Source organism: Callorhinus ursinus, unplaced genomic scaffold (assembly GCF_003265705.2).
Source record: "Callorhinus ursinus isolate GAN/ISIS: 27379988/994484 unplaced genomic scaffold, GSC_fseal_2.0 scaffold60, whole genome shotgun sequence".
Classification (NCBI taxonomy): domain Eukaryota; kingdom Metazoa; phylum Chordata; class Mammalia; order Carnivora; family Otariidae; genus Callorhinus; species Callorhinus ursinus.
This window is the reverse complement of record NW_027397122.1, coordinates 5027175-5049287: the sequence shown is the minus strand read 5'-3', so window position 1 is coordinate 5049287 and position 22113 is coordinate 5027175. Positions and strand designations below refer to the sequence as shown.

Below are 22113 nucleotides of genomic sequence, written 5' to 3'. Positions count from 1 at the left end.
TAATATTTAATTGTATATATACATTTTCTTGATCCATTGATCCATCAACACTTAGGTTGTTTCCATGTATTGTCCATTGAACATGGGGGTGCAGAGGATCTCTTGGAGATGGTGATTTTATTTCCTTCGTGTGATCACTGGATCATATGGTAGTTCTGCTTTAAATTGTTTCGGGAACCCCCTCTTGTTTTCCACAGTGGCTGCACCAATTTACGTTCTCACCCACAGTGGATGAGAGTTCCCTTTAATCCGGGTCTTTGTCAACACTTCTCTTTTTTGTTTTGTTTTGTTTTGTTCAACATTGGCCATCTTAACAGGTGCCAAGTGGTATTTCATTATGGTTTTGATTTGCATTTCCCTGAGGATGAGCCATGTTGAGCATCTTTTCATGTACCTGTTGGCCATCTGGATGTTTTCTTCTTTAGCAAAATGCCTATCCAGGTCCCCTGCCAATTTTTTATTTGGGTGATTTCTTTGTGTGTTTTTGCTATTGAGTCGTATATGTTCCTTATGTATTTTGGATATTGACCCTTATTGGATTATATGGTTTGCAACTATTTCTCCCAATCTGCTGGTTGCCTTTCATTTCCTTTACTGTGTAAAAGCTTTTTAACTTGATACGGTCCCACTTGTTTATTTTTGTTTTTTGTTTTTTCTTTCCTGCACTTTTGGTGTCCATGTCCAAGAAATCATCACCAAGACCCATGTCAAGGAGCTTTTTCTCTAAGTTTGCTTCTAGAAGTTTTATGGTTTCAAGTCTTATGTTTAATTAAGTCTTTAATCCATTTTGAGTTGACTTTTGTGTATAGTGTAAGGTAGGGGTCCCGTTTCTTCTATTTGTGTGTGGAAATCCAGTTCTGCCAACACCATTTGTTGAAGAGACTATGCTTTCCTCGCTGTGCATTTTTGGCACTTTTGTGGAAGATTAAGTGTCAAATATTTACACTGATATCTATCTATATCCCATATCTATATATTTACAGATTTCTATGTATTTCATATCTATATATATCTATGGATCTAAATAAATAAAATCTTTAAAAAAGAATGAACAAATATTAAAATAAAAATGTTTATTATTTGGTATAGTCAATCTCTAATTGAATAAAGTTTTGCTATTCTTTGTTTAAACTTGTCCTGAAAGTAAATTATATTTTTATGTCGTTTTACATGCCTGAGAGCAAATGAAGACAGCTTCTCGATAAGCATCCAAGTGCCATCTGCTTGCTTAACTGTTGCACACAGATTTTTTTTCTGTCTTAAAAATTATTTAACACAGAAAATGATTGTGTATAAATATTTAAGAATAGATTTACACATGCCGTGAAACTTAATCAACTGGAGACATAATTAATATTCATTCTGTTCTTTTATTAATTTAACAGAAAACAAAACTAAGAGAGCAGCACTCTCTTCCTTATAGGGAATTTGTCCAACATTTGCAAATAGAAGTAGGAGCATAGGTTGCTGGTATTTCTCTCCACTCTGCAATGCCTGTCCCCCACCCCATCTTATAACATTCGCACATATGTCAGAGCAATAAAAAGCAAATGAGGAAAAGAGAGTGGAAAACATTTTTCTTTCATATCAATAAACCATCACTGTCTTCATTTCTGTGTTCTCCTTTATTCTTTTCCCACGTACATCACATAGTTCAGATTTCCACCGTAACGGTCGGATACAATGGTGTAGCTGGGTAGGAAAGGAAGGGGGGCAGGAGGGAGAGCATCAGAGAGACAGACAGACATGTCTGCATGTCCTAGCAAGCGCTTGGCTTCCCCAAGCCCAGATTTTAGTTGAAGAGATGAACAGATGAACGTGGACCCCTCCTAAAGCCACATGTGGGAACTGTCCCATTCCAGAAGCACGGGGAGAAACTATCCAGAGGCATCTGATTCTCTATTCTAATTCCTAAAAAGGAATTAGGGCAATTTTTAAGCAACAATGATGTATTTTTCGCATCTGAATTCTCCTGCGCCTTGTTCTCCCTGAGGCAGCAACCCACCCAAGGCTGAGCCATGCCCGTCATTGGGCCTCGGAGGGATGACCGCTCCTCTCGCCTCTCATCCCATTCCCCCCCCGCCCGCCGCTCTGTCACTCGGGGTTTCTCTCCCCAGTCTGGCCTCTGAGACAGAGAATCCAAGACAAGATCAGAAACTGAAACTCAGAAAGCAACTCCTTTGACCAAACCCATGAAAATACAATGTCTAACAAGTCAAATAAAGACAAAGATGGAAAGCATTAACTTACAAAATGTGGGGTCATAAAGAGGATATAATAGTGGTGGGTCTGAGTTTACAATATTGAAGAATACACTGTACAAGTGTAAGGTTTAATACATAGTTGGTGATTTAATTAATAAAATATCAAAGTCTCAAAGACGTGAAGTATTTCTGGGTTTACTAAAAATGCCGCCAAAGCAGAAGTAGAACATTGGAATGGTCTTAAAAGCTTATAAGAAATGGATATGATTGTTAAATAATTTAGTTTCAGGAGAGTTTTCGTGGTGACTTTTTGCAAGCTTTCAAGAAGCAAATAATATGTCTCTAGTTAGAGGGGCAGGGGCTGCAGCCTGAGTGCGGATGCTCAGGCTGCTGGAGGTTAGTCCCCGCTGAGGACGAAGAGGAGGCAGAGGGGGTAGGTGTGCAGACGGGCCAGACAGCAGAGAGGTGAGGGGGCAGGGGAGGAGGGGTGGGCTGGCTGACTGCTGGCTGCATCCCTTTGCCCACGCGCGGGAGGACGTCCTGCAAGGACAGGAGTGGGACCAGGGGTAAGCCCTGGGGTAGTCCAGGGGGAGCTCAGAGGCCCTGGCGCTTGGAGCACTGGGGTTGGGGGTGGCGAGGAAGCGGAGGTGGTGGTGGGCAGTGGGTGGGGGCCCCAAGCATTGCAGGGTAAAGATGGTGGAGAGTGCTGGTCTTTGGGCATCTGAGAAGGGGACAGGGATCCAAGATGCGTCTGGGTTCCGCTCTGCGTAACCAGAGGCCTGGGCAGATGTGCGGAAGGAGGAGGTTCAGGAAAGGTCAGAGTTAAATTTTCGACACAAATTCGAAAAGGCGCCTTGGGTGTCAGCGTGGACAAGTGGAGAGGTCAGGCGAATGGTGGAGGCTGCGGAGCTGCGGGGGAGGAACGGCCCTCGGGGCTGGGGGCTGGTTGGGGTCCGAGGCCACCACGCTGGGTGAATGCCAAGTGCGTCCTGGGGACCACCACGCGGTCCCGGAAGAGGGGACCCTGGCAAACTGCGTTTGCATTCTGTTTACTGAAATCATCCGTGTGGCTCTGAGTCACTTTTAGTAAAAGCCCTTGAATATTCAGACATGAAGCATATTCTTTTTTTTTTAAAGATTTTATTTATTCATTCACGAGAGACGGAGAGAGAGAGAGAGAAGCAGAGGGAGAAGCAGAGGGAGAAGCAGGCTCCCCGCTGAGCAGGGAGAGCAATGTGGGACTCGATCCCAGGACCCTGGGATCATGACCTGAGCCGAAGGCAGACGCTTAACCATCTGAGCCACCCAGGCGCCCATGAAGCATATTCTTATCTAAAGATGCCAGTTGGCCATATTAGCCTGACCTCTACAAAGATAATGTCTCCTTGTAGCCACAAACCCTCAGCTGAACCGCCTCACGGTATAGCGGCAATTTAAAATGATGGGACCGTACTTTCTGGTTTTGACTTCAAATGGATTTTTCTTCAAGTATTTCATCAGTATGCTCTTTGGTATGTGTACAACCTAAAATGTTCCTTCTTCATCATATTTTCGATTTCATTTTTATTACAGAATGTCCATATTCATTTCTTTATGTAATATGATCAGTTGTTTTCTATAGGAATGATGCACTGTTTAAAATTCATCTTTCTATTCAGATTTGCTGGTCGTTGATCGGTGCTTGCGTTCTTTGCCGGCCACATTTTGGGGTGCCTCTTTCGGCTTCTCTTCCTTGCTTTTTACTGAAAACATTCAGCTTGTCGTAGACCCAGAAATCCCTACCTTACAATCGTAGGACCCGATGAGACTTTTCTGTGTCCTGTTTTACAGGTCCTTTTTCGGTTTTGTTTTTTTGCTTTGCTTTCAGCCTGTGTTGTTTGCTTTTATCCTTTCTGTGTTTTTAAACATATTGACGTTCCTGTTGGAGTTTCTGGAGCATTCTGAGAGTGCATGAGGCAGAGTCTGTCTCCAGGTGCTTCTGTGTGGCCCTCCTTGCTTGCTGACCCCAGAAGGCTGGACCTCTCTCTGTGCCTTCGGCAGATTCTTCCTTGACTTGATTGATTTTTAGAAGGGTTTTATTTTCTTTGGTTTTTTATTTTATTTATTTTTTTATTTATTTGAGAAAGAGAGTGAGCGAGCGAGCGAGAGAGAGAGAGAGAGAGCACAAGCCGAGGGAGAGGCAGAGGGGGAGGGAGAAGCAGATCCCCCGCTCAGCAGGGAGCCCGATGCGGGACTCGATCCCAGGACCCTGGGATCATGACCCGAGCCGAAGGCAGACGCTTAACCAGCTGAGCCACCCAGGCGCCCCAGGAGGGGTTTAGAATGTTCCTTTTGTATCTAATTCTCTCATCGTTTTCTTGTGTGCATGCCATAGGTTTTATTCTTCCATAAAATGTCATGAGCTAGGTAGACTGACTCTTGACCCTCCCTGTCGGTGGCACGCGATATGCAGGTGTTTCTCTTGCTCAAACCGAACCGTGTGGGTTTCGCTCCTGGCTCAGCCCAGCCGCACACACTGGCAGTTCCAGGTTGCATTCCATGAAGGGACTAATTGGCATCTCTCTTTCCCGCATCTTTAACATTTTTTTTTCCTTGTTTCTTTTCCGAGAGCCTGTTGTCAAACCCTCACGAGGACACCACGAGATGTCCCTTTTCCTTTTTTTCTCCTGCGTGCGATCCTGGTCCATGTTATTGAGGGACCGTCCTTGCTTTACTTTTCCTTATTTGTACAGAATAATGTGGGGTTTAGCTATTTTGTCAGCTCGGTAGCTGTGGTTCAGTTGTTCACTGAACTTTCTAAGTTTAGTTCTTGCTCAGATAACAGTTTAGGTGTGGTATCAGCCTATAAAGGTGCGGTTCGAGTACGTGCTATTCTATTAGGAATATTGGGGTTTCTCCCCCCTCTTTCGTAACATTATGGTTTATCCCACGCTTGCTGGTCGGGTTTAGTGAAGTCCAACAGCCCTTGTGCGTGCTCCGTGGGAAGGGGTTGCTGCAAATGTTGGGACCTGGGAGGCCTGGCTGAAGTGGGAGCCGCGTCCCAGCGCAGCCCCAGCCCTGGGGGGTGCGGAGGCTGAGCCCCGACACCTGCGTGGCAGGGGAAGGCCGGCGGGAACGTGTGCACGGGCCGAGCACTGTGTGTGGCCGTCAGAGTGGGCACTTCGGGGGACACCAGACGTCCCTGGCAAGTCTCTCTTCCAGTCCCGCTGGTACATCCCTCGTTTGGGGGTCACACGGGCTCACTTCATCACAATCGCAGATGTGTGTGTCGCCCTTGACCTCTTAGATGTATCCGTGGCACTGAAAAGGGCCATTTCCTGGACTGCCGCTTGTCCATGGGTTTGCAGGATGCCACGTCGGCCCCGTGTTGAAGGTTGACCTGCATGACGTGGCATTGGACAGAGCTGGGTGCCACAAGAAGAGTCAGGTGACAATGCCAGTGTTTTCCCGCTTGAGGCATCTGTGCCCCGTGGGTTGGGACAGTGGGAAGGTCTGCATGAGAAGGGGAGGGGAACAGCAGTTAAAATGGCCCAAATGAAGGAGGACATCCCAGGTGCGAGGACCCAGGGCTGTCAGAGCGAGCAAACAAAGAGGCGGCTGCAGTGGAGTATGCTGGGCAGAACTCTGGGGACACACAAGGACATCCCTGCGGACCCTCCTTGTTCCCCTCCTCAGGGCTCCCACAGATGGCTTTCCAGGGTGACCAGTAAACTTTTGTTGGAGGGAAAAGTGCATATTGGAAAGGAATGACAGGCCTAATTAGCACGGTTTTTAAATATTCCATTTGAATTCCAGAAGCCTTCGTTGGCCCTGGGCAGCAGCACATACGTGTCCCCGTGTGTCACTGTCATTCACACTTGCGATTGTGAAACAGGGAGGCCTTCTGGCACAGTAGATGTCATCCAAAAAGCTCGAGAGACAAATACACATTTTGCAAAAGAAAGTCTAATATCTAATCTCACCTCCACTGTCTCGGTATTTCTAGGCTTCCATTCTCCCATCTGTAGGTCGAGGGGGTCTGAGCACGAGATTTCCAGGTCTGATATTTTGTGGGTCGAACATCCTAAAGCTCAACCTTCCCACCTTCAGTTAACACCCACGCCTCTCCCGTGGGAACAAACGGACGCGAGACAAAGATAAAGCAGAACTTGAAGTTCTTAGCCACAAAGAACCACATGTATGTTAGGTGATTATTATCCTATTAATGGTAGGGCAGGTGTATTTGCTACAGACTTTGACATTGTATTCTCATATAAATTACATTTTTACATAAGTGGATAGAGAACACACGCAAAATTGTACTTAATTTGCTAACGACCAAGTAGCAGGGAGACAAAAGAGCTTGCTTAAAACCAGGGATGTGGGGCACCTGTTAAGCGTCTGCCTTCGGCTCAGGTCATGATCCCAGGGTCCTGGGATCGAGTCCCACATCGGGCTCCTTGCTCGGAGGAGAGCCTGCTTCTCCCTCTGCTTGTGGGCGCATGCTCTCTCTCTCTATCTCTGTCTAATAAATAAATCTTAAAAAAAAAAAATAAAACCAGGGATGTATACAGTCCCTGCAGAAAAGAATGCACATAGGAGATTGCTAAGCTAGACTAACATGCTGCTTCACTTTTGACAATAAATCAATGCATCCCCACTGGCCTATACCATGGTCACATCTTACCAATTTCTACAGGTGAACATCCCACCTTTCAGGGCTACTTAGGATCTGTTCCTTTCTCATTTGAGAAATGTCAGTCTGATATGCTTTGACAACAACATTTTAAGCCCATGTACTCAGCCAGGATAAAAGAGGGCGTCTGAAGAAAACCCCTGTTTGAGATCAACTCTAAGGGCAGGATAGCATATACCCACATGTAAACCAAAAACAAACAACAAACCAAATGGTTTGGAGATATCAGGGAGCGAGTTCTCTCAGAAGAAAAGCACTCACCTGCCATTGCTTCCCTGGGGCGACTGCATGTTCCTGGAGCTGGGACAGCTGTCCCACTGAAAGCTGGAGCCCGGGCTTCGGGCTGAGCTGGGGGATGGAAGTTGGTGTTGGGGCAGCTGGGAACCAAGACAGGAGCTCCGTTTGAGAAGAAGAGGGAGCCACCAAGAAGCAGAGGCTGAAATTCTTCATGGAACTTTCCTTCCACGCACTCCCAGGCTCCGAGGCTGCCCGAGCGCAGGGCAAGGCCAGCAGAACCCAAGCAGAAAGCAGCGGGGTGCCTGGGACTTGAGCAGAGATCTTTCTGGGGATTGTCGTGCCAAGGACAGAGATGATGTCCAGGGCCCTCCGAGGCAGAGGGGCCCCAGCAAACATCCAGGGCTTTCAGCTGAGACTGCCCCAGGAGTGTGGGGAGATGGACAGACCCGCCCCAACCAAGCCAACCCAGCTCAGGGTACTCCTCGCATCCACTACCATCCTGCCAAAGGCGTCATCCTTAGCCTTCACAATTCTGCCTTCACATTTCATAAAAAAATTGCCAGGCAGGCCAAATGACCAAAGACCAGATGACCCAAACCAAGAGAAACACAAAATAGAAAATAAGAAATAGACTCACAGGTTACCAAGATACAGTCAGTACCACACAGAGTTTTTTAAAACTCTGTTAACAGGCTCAAGGAAACAGAAGAGCTGGAGAATTTCCCCGAGAACCGGACTGCATTGAAAAAGTCGTAAAATTGAAAAATGCAGAAAGAAATCCTGAATTCCGGGGAAGGGTTTACTAAAAAGCTGAGACGGAGCAGAGAGCAATGTTCGTGTTTTGGAAGGTGCATCTGTAGAAAATACCCAGGCGAGGTAGACCAAAAAAAGCAAGAGGAAAACAGAAGGAACGTAAAGGATTTATAGAAAGACAGAAGGTCTGACGCAGGACTGATCGAGTTGCAGAAGGAATAAAGAAAGGGACAGAGTGGAACGGAAGCAAATCCGAAGACAAGCTAGTCAGGGAAGTCCCAGGAAAGTCACAAGTCGCAGAAATGCGACAAACCTGAAGCAAAAAAAAAAAAAAAAAAAAAACCCAGAGAAATCCACAGCAAGAGAGAGAGTAAAAACATTGAAAACCAAAGAGGACACGGAAGTCTCCAGAGCAAACAGAAGGAGGGACACGCTGTCTTCAGGGGAACAAAGCCCCGTCGAGGGCCGGCTGTCAGCAAGGGTGCTGGAGAACTCTATGAGCGCAGAATTACCCTTCGGAAATGAAGGCTTGATTTTCAGTCCTTCTGGAAACACCACAGAAGAGAAAGTGGAGAGTGTCTTTTGCCCGCAGACCTGAGCTACTGAAGTCGCGCCAAGGAGCATTTCAGGCAGCAGAACAAGAAGCAAGCTAAGAGAGGAGGTCAAAAGGAATAAAAGTGCTTGATTAATCCACAAGAAGACAGCAAAGGGGGAAAAAGCAATGAAAACAGATGGGACAGTAAATCCTAAGACCATAGATTTAAGCCCAAATGTATTCAGCATTGTATCAAATAAAAATGAAGTAAGCGTGTTTAAAAGATAAAGATTTTCATACAGATTTTTAAACTCTAGATTCTGCTTTCAAGAGACACCTTAACTATAGGATAAAAAAATATTGAAAATAAACACAGGCAAAGGTAGACCCTGTAACGTAACCAATGGAAGCACTTGGAGCTACATGATGTCAGGTAATTTAGATTTTAAGGCAAGAAGCATCCCTAGAGACCAGGGATAACGGGAACACGTCACTAAATATACATGAACCTAATGGCATAGCCTTAAAATAGGTTTAAAAAAATGAGATAACTAAAAGGAGAGACAAGAATCCTGTAATTATAATTGGAAATTTTATTCACATTCATGTATCAGACACAGGACCCATCCACGGTATGTGAAGATTTCTTACACATAAATAAGAAAATCTGGACAAGCCAATGGAGAATAAAGACAAAAGACTTGGGTGGCACATTTTGAAAGGGAACATTGAAATCATTAGTGATCAGGGAAATGCAAATTAAAACCACAGTCTAGGGACGCCTGGGTGGCTCAGTCGGTTAAGCGTCCCTCTCTTGATTTCGGCTTGGGTCATGATCTCAGGATCATGAGATCTCAGGACCCCCACAAGGGCTCCACGCTGAGCATGAAGCCTGCTTAAGATCCTCTCTCCCCCCCAATCCGTCTGTCCCTCTCCCCGCTTGTGCTCTCTCCCCGCCTCCAATAAATAAATAAATAAATAAATAAATAAATAAATAAATAAATATTTTAAAAATAAAAAAACACAATCCACTATTATGACACGTGCACTTGATCTGATAAAATATAATAAAAACTAACAATGTCAAATGTTGTGAAGGACCTGGATGAACTGGAATTATCACATACTGACTCTGGAGGACTAATTCGTCACAACCACTTTGGGAAAATGTGTATGAATGGGTTTCTACTAGGGCTGAAAGATCGCATACCCTATGTGACCCAAGTACCCAACTCCTGGGGTCAGATTGCAAACAAGAATCAAGTCTAAAAGTGTTTATAGCAGCTTTTGCTCCCATAACAGCTACCACATTACCACTGTAGCCAGCTACTATTGACAGAAACTTGGAAGTCAGACATCTATCAATAATAGGAAGGATAAATGCATTGTAGAATATTCAGAAAATGGAGCAAGAATGAACTAAAGATGCATGATCGCGGGAATGCCCCAACAAAGAAGAGCCACCTGCCGCAGATGGGTCTATACATGACGGGTCTACTCCTATGAAGTGCAGACACGCTCAACCCTATGAGCTCTATTGCTCGATGAGGTGGGGCACAGGGGGCTTCTCAGGTCGCAGTCATGTCCCGATCCTTGGTTCGTGTGGCAGTTTCAAGGGTGTGTTGACTGGGTGAAAGTCCACCAAGTGCTACAACCGAATATTTGTGCATTTTTCTGGACAACAAAAAGTTTAGGTAAAAAATGTCCACAAAACAGTACATTGTCCAGTGTACCGGGTGAGGGTCAGGCAGGCTGATTACACAACAGTGGGCCTTTACCTGTGTTCAGCAAGTGGGTCGCAGGCAACACAACATTCTCAAACCGCTTCTTATTTGTGGCTTTTAACCCAGCCTTGAACACACTTCGGTACTTAATGCCTGCCACGTTTTTTTCCTGGTTTTAAAGGATTATTACCGGTGAATAACATAATCTAAAATTCTGTAACCAAGGTCAGTAAAAACTGAAACCCATTGTTGCCTCCCCAGTGACAAGGTGAGCAGTGTGCTTGGGTTAGGAAACGTTTCGGGGCGGGGGGTGTGGGCTGTGGGATGGGCCCCACGCACCTGCTAGCCTGCGGGAGAATTGGCCTGTGCTGGTCCCGTGTCCGCCTATGGGCTCTGCAGGCGCTGTGCACAGCCGGCGGCGGCGGCAGGTGGGGGGGCTGTCCCCCTCTCTGCCCTTACTTTATGGCTTTGTTTTTCAAACACTGCTCTGCGGAATAAAAATGCCCATCAGGATATTCGTAACTGTTTGTGCACAAAGGCCTCCATGGTCAGGTGAGTTTAGAACAGGTTGCACACGTGAGCCCTTCCTCCCAGGCTCTCAGTACAGATCGGCATAGTGAAGACACAGATCAGGTCTGCAGGAGACAGACCCCATTGGCTTTGTTTAACGAAACCTGCCCTGATTTATCTGACAGTGGGAACTTCTTTTATTTTTTAAATTAAAAAAAAAATTGGGGGGGGTACTTATTTTAAGCAACAGACCTTTCACCATGTTTCAGAACTTTGGGAAATACTTCTTTCATTTCTCCTTATTATTTACTAAAGCGTTTTCTGAGAATGCTTCACTTAAAAATGAGGGACTGTTTTGTTTCTTGAATCTCGGTGCAGACTGGGTGGTATATATAAACTGCATCAATTTGGAAGGATCGGAATAAGATGACCCAGGAGTTACCTACTCCTAAGTTCCAGGAATTGGAACAAAGTTGTACTCCCAGGAAGCTGAAAGGAAGATCAGCTCCCAGGAGCTGAAAAGTGGGACATCATGACCTCACGGCTCACTCCCAGAGCCGCACCCCCCCAACCCCCCGGACAGGATATTCCTTTGACAGAATAGTTTTCTTTGAAGAAGAAGAAGGTCTCTTTTACAGCGATTAAACCTATTTCCTTTTCGTGCATAATTTAATGCCATTTTAAATTTTTCTTATTTTAATTGTCCTTTTGTCGATTTCTAGTTAAACAATGATTTTGTACTAGATCCTTCCCAGAAGAACGTGCATGTGCACATGGACACGTATGCACACACATACGAACATGTCCTTGGTTATTTCATTTGACTTGGCCAGGAGATGAGAATGCATATTAGGAAAATGGTATTTCCTTTTTGAGACCATATATACCAGGTGCATGACATGGAAATTGAAATACATTGTTTCCTCTGTAAATACCAGCGGGGGAATTTCATGTTCTGCAGTCAGATTTGTGGGTGAGGAATGTGATTTACAGTAGGGTAGAGAAAACGTCACTGTTTCAAGATTAGGAACTGATGTGAAGTTCAGCACACTTGGGAATTACTCTTATTTTAACGTCATGGGTCCCAAGGAACAAATGCCAATAACCTAGCACCTCGGATAAAATGAGCTGCCTTGAGCCATGCTAGCCCCGCCAGGCTCCTACGGAGTGTGGATTTCTGCCCCAGCGCCCTGTCATTCTCGGGTGCCAGGCTGCGCCTCAGTGTTTAGTCTTCGTTGGAGGAGAAGGAGATATGCCTCCAGGCACCTGTGTAAGTTTGCCTTCATTAACACCACGTCTTCTTGCTGCTTACCATTGCTTATTGTAAAAATTTAAGCATATTGGCAACTTACCCAACCGCATGGCTGTGTTATTTCATTTTAGTTAGGTCAGTTCATGATTTAATTCTAAAACTGTAATCCGATTGTGCATGTCCTGAGCTCCATTCCAGACCCTGGGATGAATTTGCAGTGTGGTCATGGCTCCAGCACCCTGGGGCTCCCCATCAGAGAAAGCACCCGTCTTGGGTACGGAGGTTGTCACTGTGGAGGGAGGTTCTGGTGGAGACACAGGAGAAGCCAGGGGGATGGCTTTTTACAAATGTCCCAGCAGGTGCAGCCTGGATTTGGAATTTGTGAGGCTCCAGCACCCTGGGGCTCCCCATCAGAGAAAGCACCCATCTTGGGTACAGAGGTTGTCACTGTGGAGGGAGGTTCTGGTGGAGACACAGGAGAAGCCAGGGGGATGGCTTTTTACAAATGTCCCAGCAGGTGCAGCCTGGATTTGGAATTTGTGAGCCTCAGCCTCATGTATCGTGAGTTGAGTACACACGAAGTGAACACACCTGTCATGGGCTAATTGTGCTGGTAACCAGGGCAAAACGGGGGGCTCGACACAGACTGCACCTCAGGAGATGCAGTGTGGAGGACCCTGACGGGATGAGAGATGCTCCTTCCCGTGGAAGGCCCTCCATGATCAGGCCCCCGTTCACCACACTCGGTCTGTTACAAGCTATTCTGATTCTGCGCATCAGCCACATCTAGCCACATCGGGGTCCCGATGGTATAGACAGCAGCTTTCATAATGCGAACACTCTGCCCTGACAGATTAGCACAGAGAAGTTTGGTTTAGCCGTGTCTACCAGCTGTCACCTTGAACAACCGTCCCAGAGGCAAGAAAAGCATTCTATACTGTGTTTGTTTTGAAATTAGCCATCTTTAGCCAGAGGGTCCTCTCCTACCAACCAGGCCAGATAAACATAACGTAATGTAGCAGTAATTAATTACGAGCCATGTGACTTGGCTAATACTTGATCTAAATCTCATTTTCCATATTTGTCAAATTGTTCTCTATGCTTCCTATTTCTGCTAAAGTAGCATATAAATATGAAAGTTAAATTATAATGAGATTAATTGATAAAGATTAAAAACCGTTTCTCCCTATTACCCTATTTACTAATGAAGTAAAATATATGGAGGTTTACTTGCCACTAAATGGCTTTGGTGGCCAGAATCTATTTTTATACATCAGGATTCTCTTCAGTAATTGATCTTTTAGTTTACGAAGTTAGCAGAAGCAGAGTTGTTTTTATTTTTTTTCTCAAGATTCTCAGTAGTTCTTGAGTTACAAGTCTGTAAAATTAAATGTTTCATGAAAAGGGAGGATACAACCCATCCACACCCGTGAGACAACAGCTAAAGCCCTACAAGAGGGGAAATTTGTGGAACTAAATGCTGACATTAAAAAGAGAGGAAAATTCTCAAATCAATTAACTCACCACTTCAGGAAACTAGAGAAAGAAAAGCCAAATAAACCAAAAGTAGTAGCAAGAAGAAAAGAGTAGAGATGAGAACAGAAATCAATAAAATTGAAAACAGAAAATCACTAGAGAAAAGTCAATGAAAGAAAAATTGGTTCTTTGAAAAGATCCACAAAATTGATAAACCTCTAGCAAAACAAAGGATTTTAGCAGGGGGAGAAGATGCAAATTACTGCTAACAGGAATAAAACAAGAGAGACCCCTCTAACCCCAACAGAAATGAAGAGTGACAAAGGAATATTATCACCAGCTCTACGTGCATGAATTTCACAACTCGGAAGGTAAGAGCTAAGTCCTTGAAAAAATAAAAACTACTCCAACTCATCCAAGTAGGAAATAGATAATTTATATGAAAACTATTAAGGACATTGAATTCATAATTTTAAGACTCCCCTCAAAACCCTGATGGTTTCATTGGAGAATAATGCCAACTATTTAAAGAATTAATACCACCTCAATGCAATGTCTTCCAACAACGGAGGAGGACGGAACAGTTTCCAGCCCATTCTATGACGTCAGTGTTATTCTGATACCAAAACCAGGCAAAGACAATAGAAAAAGACAATTTTTTTAAAAAAGTACAAATCGATATCCTGCATAAATATAAACAAAATTTCTTACTACAATATTATTAAACAAAATACACCAATATACAAAAAGAATTTTACGCTGTGACCAAGTGGGATTTCTTCCAGGTATGCAAAATTGGTTCAGTCTTCAAAAATCAGTCATTGTGCTGGGTGGTATATACAAACAATGAATCACGGAACCCTACATCAAAAACTAATGATGTAATGTATGGTGATTAACATAACAAAAAATTTTTAAAAAATCAGTCATTGTGGTTTCCAGTTCATCAGAGAAGTAAGGTCACAGGGTAAACCGCTCCCCCTAAAATTGGGGACACAGAGAGATACAGAGAAGCACAACTTACCTCCATGGGAACCAGTGCTGGGCTAAGAAAACCCAGCTTGTAATTGACAAATTGCTGGAGTTTCAGTGTGGATGAGTCTGAGAGTCGAAAACTCCAGTGGGACCCAGTCATGGAGGGTTCCCCTAATTTTGTGAGCTTTAATGTCTTAGGGAAGGGAGAAGGGGAAAATAACCATTTTGAAATCGTTCAGAGCATTCTATTCTTTTTCACAGGGTCAGGAGAAACTATTTGACCAGAGTCTAACTGACCTGGGGTACAGGACATAGCCAACTCCACCTCACCCTAGATTTCCACATGGGAGGAGGGAAGTACCCAATTTCAGCCCAATCTAGCCATCCTGAACAACCACAGTGGGTGTAGGGATAAGAAGCATTCGTGAGGTTTGCAGTCCAGAGTCAATGGCTTGGGAAAAGACTGAGACGGAGTCATAGGCTAGAGAATGCTTCCCCTCCCCCACACTTTCCCACCATGCTACTACAGTTCTATTCACAGTCCTTCCTTTTATCCAATACATTATTCCTTTCACTTTCAAAAAATTTATAAAAATTATAAGGCCTAACTAAAAGGCCAGAAACATAGTTCGGAGAGATGAGCAAGCATCACAACCAGAGTTAGATATGGCATGTTGGAATTCTCAAACCAGGATTTTATTTTTTATTCTTTTTCAAGACTTATTTATTTTAGAAAGAGAGAGGGAGTGGGGGAAGGGCAGAAGGAAACGGAGAGGGAGAGAAGCAGACTCCCCGCTGGGCATGGAGCCCAACGTGGGGCTTGATCTCATGAGCCTGAGATCATGACCTGAGCCAAAACCAAGAGTTGGCCGCTTAACCGACTGAGCCACCTAGGTGCTCCTCAAACTAGGATTTTAAAATAACCATGATTAATATGTTAAGGGTTCGAATGGAAATAGCAGACATGATGCAAGAAGAGATGGGTAATGTAAGTTGAGTGATGGAAGCTCTAAGGAAGAACCAAAAATAAATTCCAGAATGCTAGAAAAAGATCAAAAGCACTGACATAAATGAAGAATGCCTTTGATGGGCTCATCAGCAGACCATCCAAGAACCATGGAACAGATACAGCAGGTGTAATGCATGCATAATGGGAATATCAGAAGGGGAGGGCACATAAAAAAGAACAGAAGTCAAAAACTAATGATGTAATATATGGTGATTAACCTAACAATAAAAAAAATTAAAAAAAACAGAAGCAATATTTGAAGGAATAACTGAGAAGTTCCCCCAAATTAATGTTATACACACCAACCTATGGATCCAGGAAGCTCAGAGAACACTAGGAAGAATAAGTGCCAAACAAAACAAAACAAAACAAACAACCCTACACCTAGGCATACCATATTCAAACTTCAGAAAATCAGAGATAAGGAAAGAATCTTAAAAGAAGCCAGAGGTCAAAGCACCTCATCTGTAGAGGAGCAAATAGAGGAATTACATCTCACTTCTCTTTGGAAACCACTGAAGCAAGTAGAGTAAAATATTTGATATTGAGAGAACTCTATACCCTGCAAAAGTATCCTTGAAAACTGAAAGAGAAAGAAAGACTTTCTCAGGCTAACAAAAATTAAAGGAGCTTTCTGCCAATGGACCTCCCTTGCAAGAAATGTTAAGAGAAGCTTTTTAGAGAGAGAGAGAAGGGAAATGCAGATATTTGGATCTACGTAAAGGAAGAGCAGCAGAGAATGATTAAGTAAAGGTAAAACAAAAATTTTTATTTTTCTTAATCTTTTTCTTTTTTCTAAAAGAGAGAGAGAGCGTGTGTGTGCAGTGGGGAGGGACGGGGGGAGAGGGAGAGAAAATCTTAAGCAGGCCCCGTGACCAGCGTGGAGCCCAACTTGGGGCTGGACGTGGCACTTGATCTCATGACTCTGAGACTGTGATCTGAGCCAAAGTCAAAGTTGGACTCTTAGCCAACTGAGTCACCCAGGTGACCCTTATTTTTCTTACTCTTAAATGATCTAGAAGAAAATAGTTCCTTCAAAATGATACTAGTAACTATGGATTCAGTTATGTATGCTGATAGGTAGTTGGATAGATACCTTTATTTATGCTTATGAATAAGTGAAATGAATAATAATATGGACACAATGGCTGAGAGGGAGGAGTTGGGATTATTTATTATTTGTCATTATTCACACTACACCTGAAGCACAATAGCGTTATTTGAAAGTGGGCTTGGATTAGTTAAAAAAAAGTGCAACATATGTTTAAGAAGGAGAGAAAATACAATCATATAAAGTGCTAAGTTAAATCCAGAAAAGGCAGAAAGAGAAGGAAACAAAAATAGGAACAAAGAACAAAGGCAACAAGTAGAAAAGAGCAACAAATATGGTAGATAGAAATCCCATTATATCAGTAATCACTTATTTGTTTTAAAGATTCATTTATTTATTTTAGAGAGAGAGCGCGTGTGTACGCACAAGTTGGGGGAGGGGCAGAGGGAGAGAATCTTCAAGCAGACTCCCCACTAAGCGTGGAGCCTGATGCGGGTCTCAATCTCACCACCCTGAGATCATGACCTGAGCCAAAACCAAGAGTTGGACGCCTAACTGACTGAGCCACCCAGGCACCCTTCAATAATCACTTTAAATGTTAATGGTCTAAAAGACAGAAGTAGAGTGGATCAGAACTTAAGACCCAGCAATGTATTGTCTACGAGAAACCCACTTTAAATATAAAACATGTATATATTAAAAGTAAGTGGATGGAGAAAAATATATCATTCTAACACTGAAAGCAGGACTAGCTATATTACTTTCAGAGTAGACTTCAAAGCAAAGAACAATATCCAAGATAAAGGAGGTAATTACATAACGATAAATGGGTCAGTTCTCCAAGAAGATATAATAATCCTCAATGTGTATTCACCAACAACAGAGTTTTAGAGTACATGAGGCAAAAACCGATGGAACTGCAAGAAGAAATACATGAATTCACTCTTACAGTTGGAGAATTCAACATCTCCTATTGGAAGCGGACAGATCCATGAGGCAAAAAATCAGTAAGGACGTAGTTGAACTCAGTGCCATCAATCAACTGGGTACAGTTGGTATCTATTGACTACTTTATCCAACAATGGCACAATACTCATTCTTCTCAAGTCCCCATGGAATATTTACCAATATGGAGCACAATCCCTGCCATTAAACCCACTGTGACACATGTAAAGGAATAGAAATCATACAGTGTTTTCTCTCAGACCATAGTGGAATTAAACCAGAAATCAGTAACAGAAACATAGCCGGAAAATCCACAGATACTTGGAGATACACAACAGCCTCCTAAAAAAGACATCGGTCAAAAAACGAGTCTCAAGAGAAATTTTAAAACATTTTGAACTTCAATAAAAATGCAAACACACTGATCAGAATTTGTGGGATGCAGAAAAGTGGTGCTTGGAGGGACACTCAAGGCATTGAATGCATATATTAGAAAGTAAGGAAGTACTGAAATCAGTCTGAACTCCCATATACAGAACCTAGAAAGAGAATAGCATATTAAATCCAAAGTAAGCAGAAGAAAAAAACTAATAAAAATTTGAGCAGAAATCAGTTACATTGAAAATGAGAAATAGAGAAAGTCCAAGAAACCACGAGTTGGTTCTCTGAAAAAAAATCAATAAAACTGAGAAAGCTCTAGCCAGGCTAACTAAGGGGAAAAGAGAGAGGACACAAATCACTAATATGAAATAAGGGACATCGCTCCAGATCCCACAGAAGTTAGAAAGATAACAGAAGAATACAAGGAACAATTCTGTGCCTACAAGTTTGACAACCCACATGAAATGACAATGTGGTATTGGCAAAAGAATAGATAACCAGATCAATAAACAGAATTGAGAGCCCCAAAATAAATCCAAATAGGTATAGTGAACTGATCTTTGACAAAGAAGTAAACAGTGCGATGAAGAAAAGATCATCTTTTCAACAAATGGTGGTAGAACAAGCGGGCATCCACATGCATAAATATATAGCCATACGGTATTTATCTTTCTCTGAATGACTTATTTCACTTTGCATAATACTTTCTGGGTCCAGCCATGTTGTTGCAAATGGCAAGATTTCATTCTTTCTTATGGCTGAATAATATCCCTTTGTGTATATATTCCATACCTTCTTTATCCATTCAGCTATCAGTGGACTGCTTCCATAGCTTGGCGGTTGTAAATAATGCTGCAAAAACATAGGGGTGTACGTATCTTTTCAAATTAGTGTTTTTGTTTTTTGGGATGAATACGTAGTAGTGGAACTGTTGGGTTTTATGGTATTTCTATTTTTCATTTTTTGAGGAAACTCCATACTGTTTTCCACAGTGGCTGCACCAATTTACCCTCCCACCAACGGTGTACAAGGGTTCCCACCCCTCTACGTCTTCACCAGCACTTGTTATTTCTTGTGTTTTTGATTTTAGCCATTCTGATGGGTGTGAGGTGACATTTCACTGTGGGTTTGATTTGCGTTTCCCTGGTGATGAGCGATGTGGAGCATCTTTGCATGTGTCTGTTGGCCGTCTGGATGTCTTCCTTGGAAAAGTGTCTATCCGGGTTCTCTGCCCTTCTGTAAATGAGGCTATTAAAGCTCAAAACAATGAAATTACTTAGTCCAAGATCACCTAACTATTAAGCAGTGGTATAAGATTTTGAATCCAGATTTTTCCAGAGAGGAGACCTGTAAGGACCTAACACCCATGAGTACAGGTTTTCTGGGCAATTATGGTGTGTCTTCTATGTGCAAAGCACACTGATAGATATTAGGACAAGTGAGAAGGAGATTGTGTCCTTAGATTAAACTCTGCAAAAGAAACAAACAGAAAGAAAGAAGCATGCTAAAGAGAGCTAGAGTGGAATATAAAATTCACAGGTGTTTCACGTGCCGAGTGGGACAAGTGTTGACAAAGTGGGTCCTGCCCAGACCGGCTGCCACACCACTGTTGGGCTCTGACCTCAAAGAGAGAGAGCTGAGGAAGCCATCCTGGGCCACGGGGGTCAGGAGGCAGCCCCGAGTAGGTTGTGTGAGAATGTGCAGAGATAGAGGACCTCACATTGGCCAACTGGGTGGGCGAGGGTCTGTATTTAAAATAATGTAATTCACCAAAGCTAATGGAGGAGAGGGTCTTGACCACACCTGGTAAGTCTGAAGTGTCAGCAGGCTGGAAACACAACCAACGCTCAAGAGAGAGGGGATTGGAGCTGCAATTTGGATTCATCCCCAGATGGATGATTGTGAACGCTTCAAGGTCTCTGACAGAGAAAAAAATAAGTGAAGGAATGAATCCTAGGGCTATGTCTGAGTAGGAAGGGCTGCGGGTAAGAAGAAAGCAGAGCCCCTGCAGGGAGAAGGGGCTGTGTATACTGGGGCATGGGGTCCAGGGGATGACATTGACCACTCGGCTAATGTGAAAACCAGTAGCCACGAAGCCATGAGTTTTTCTGCTTAGAATTATAAGAGTCAGTTTTTATCTTGGAGCTTGTTTGGATTAGTTTATTTTTAAAAAATTTGTAGGCGAATGTTTTTTTTTTATCGCTTTTATGGCTGCATACATCACAATTAAGCATATTTTGGTCGTGAGCACGTTAAGAAAGACTATAGAGGCAAAGAAGGGAGAATGGGAATCTGACAGAGTGCTGAAGTTCAAAGCTGGGGGCCCTTATTTAGGCCCCAGTAAATGCTCACGTTTCCATTGTAGAGGGAGGTCTGGAGGTAGAGCAGATCTTGGGCTGGCGCGGAAGCCTGTGGAAGATACAGCCCAGGTTAACGCTAAGATGGTGCTTTTCAAAAGGGGTCCCGGTCTGGGGGACGGGCGGCAGCACGTAGCACGTGGGAACATGTCATCACAGCACATTCTCGGGCCCCATCCCATACTGAGTGAGTCAGAGGCCCCGGGGGTGGGACCAACAGAAGCCACTCGAGCACTGATGTCCGATATCCAAAAACCCGCTTCGAGAGGTGCGGAAGTTAAACAGGACTTACTGTTACTCCAAGCAGTTTGCTTATTTAAACTCCCTCTTGTAAAGGTGCCATGAAGAATGAGACCGGTTCTTTGAAAGTCACAGTTAATTAACTTCTTTCTGTGGTTCCTTAGAATTAATTAAATCAAATGATTGCAGATTGGACTTTTGTAGAAGGCCCCCCGGATGGAACAGTTAGTGAAAAATCACAGTATTGCCACTCATAAAATATTTAAATAATGCCAGCTTCATTTCAGGACAAAAGTAGGAGTGCTTCATGTTGTTTAAATTGTCACTTTCCTACTGTCATTCACAGGAGAGGGAATAAAACATATACCATGAAGCTGGCTACCTAATTAAATGCGTTATATATTTATGCACACTGCTAATATAAAACATTTTTCTGCCTTGCAGGCCCGAACTGCTTTGCGGAAACAACTGTCATCCCCGCTGGAAGAGAAGTCAAGACTGACGAATGTACCATATGTCATTGTACTTACGAGGAAGGCACGTGGAGGATCGAGAGACAGGCCATGTGCACAAGGCATGAGTGCAGGCAAATGTAGAAACGGGACCACACACACACACACAAAAACAAAAACAAAAAAAACGGACGTTTTTCTAGAACATTTTACTGACGGGAACATTCTAGATGACTCTGGGGAATAGCATTCAACAGAAGACTTTTGATGAGGAATACGGAACATGGTTGGTACTTTTGCGTTTCTTGCTAACAGTTACTGCAAAAGAAGGAAATGGGTATATTTCAAAACATCCACAAGAACTTTGGGCATAACCCCCCCCTAAATAAATGTGCTATTTTCACAGTAAGTACACCGAAGGACACTATTCTATATTAAATGTATTTCTATAATCCCTCTATTAGCTTATATAAATGTTTTCTATAGATACAGATTAAAAATGCCGTGTTGTCAACCATGCTCACTGTGTACCCGCATATCGTCTTCAGTCCCCAATTCCCTCACACGAGCCTAGTGGTGGCTACTTGATTCTGCTTCACATCTTGGAACAGTGCACCCAAGGAAATACTGAAATCCTGCCCCCGTGGTGTCTCATTCCAGAGACAGATCTCGTGTCTGTCCTTACGAGATTCGGTCTCCTTCACACAAATACGTTTCCTTCTCGTAATGACTCCCTGCTTTGATCGTCTCCGTTCTCGGTCATGTGGGAGATGCAGGTACAAAGTTAAGCAGCACATGTTTTTTCTGTGTATTCGAGGCTCCTGTGTTGGGGGCCATAGATGGACACATCTGTAGAGTTTATTCTCACGCACATTACTTTCTCTTCTGAGCATGCCTTTAAATCATCTCGTAAGCCAAGCAACAGGGTAGGTTGGAACGTTTGCACTGTTGTTTCATCAAGCTGAAGCATGCAGTGAAATAGGGGAATTTCTTGACTCTCTGGAGCAGAGTGGAGGAAAACCCAAGCCCCAAACAAGTCTCTACCTGGAGTCTAGATGCAGTGCAGAGAACCACCCCCACCCCCACCGTCCACTCAGTGGATGCATGTTTCTTACCGGAACGATCAACTACCCTCCGTAAGAGACAGAGTAGAATTTGAAAGATCGCCCTGTATTAGCCATCCTTCTGGAACAGAGTGAGCAGCATCCCAGCCAGTATGTGAACACAGACAGTGCCAAAAGCCATGTGTGCTCGGCTACTTTTGTGTAGTTACCTGTCATCCCAAACGGATTTTATTTCCCCTCATTTGGACAGGGAATAAAAGAAGCCACTGCAAA

General features: G+C 43.6%; 1 protein-coding gene across 4 annotated transcripts in view; it reads left to right on the top strand.

Moving 5' to 3' along the window:
* Positions 1-22113, top strand: part of VWC2 (von Willebrand factor C domain containing 2) — a 129269-nt gene that overhangs the window by 96892 nt on the left and 10264 nt on the right. For 2 of the 4 annotated variants that reach the window (XR_012375962.1, XR_012375961.1), the window contains exon 4: positions 20769-21181. Coding sequence is in view for 1 of the 4 variants with exons in the window: in XM_073885044.1 (XP_073741145.1) it covers positions 20769-20920 (152 nt within the window). In the remaining 3 variants the exon portion in view is untranslated. Of the gene's footprint in view, positions 1-20768; positions 21364-22113 lie in introns of those variants that run through there. The other 2 variants (XR_012375963.1, XM_073885044.1) reach the window with 2 other exon arrangements.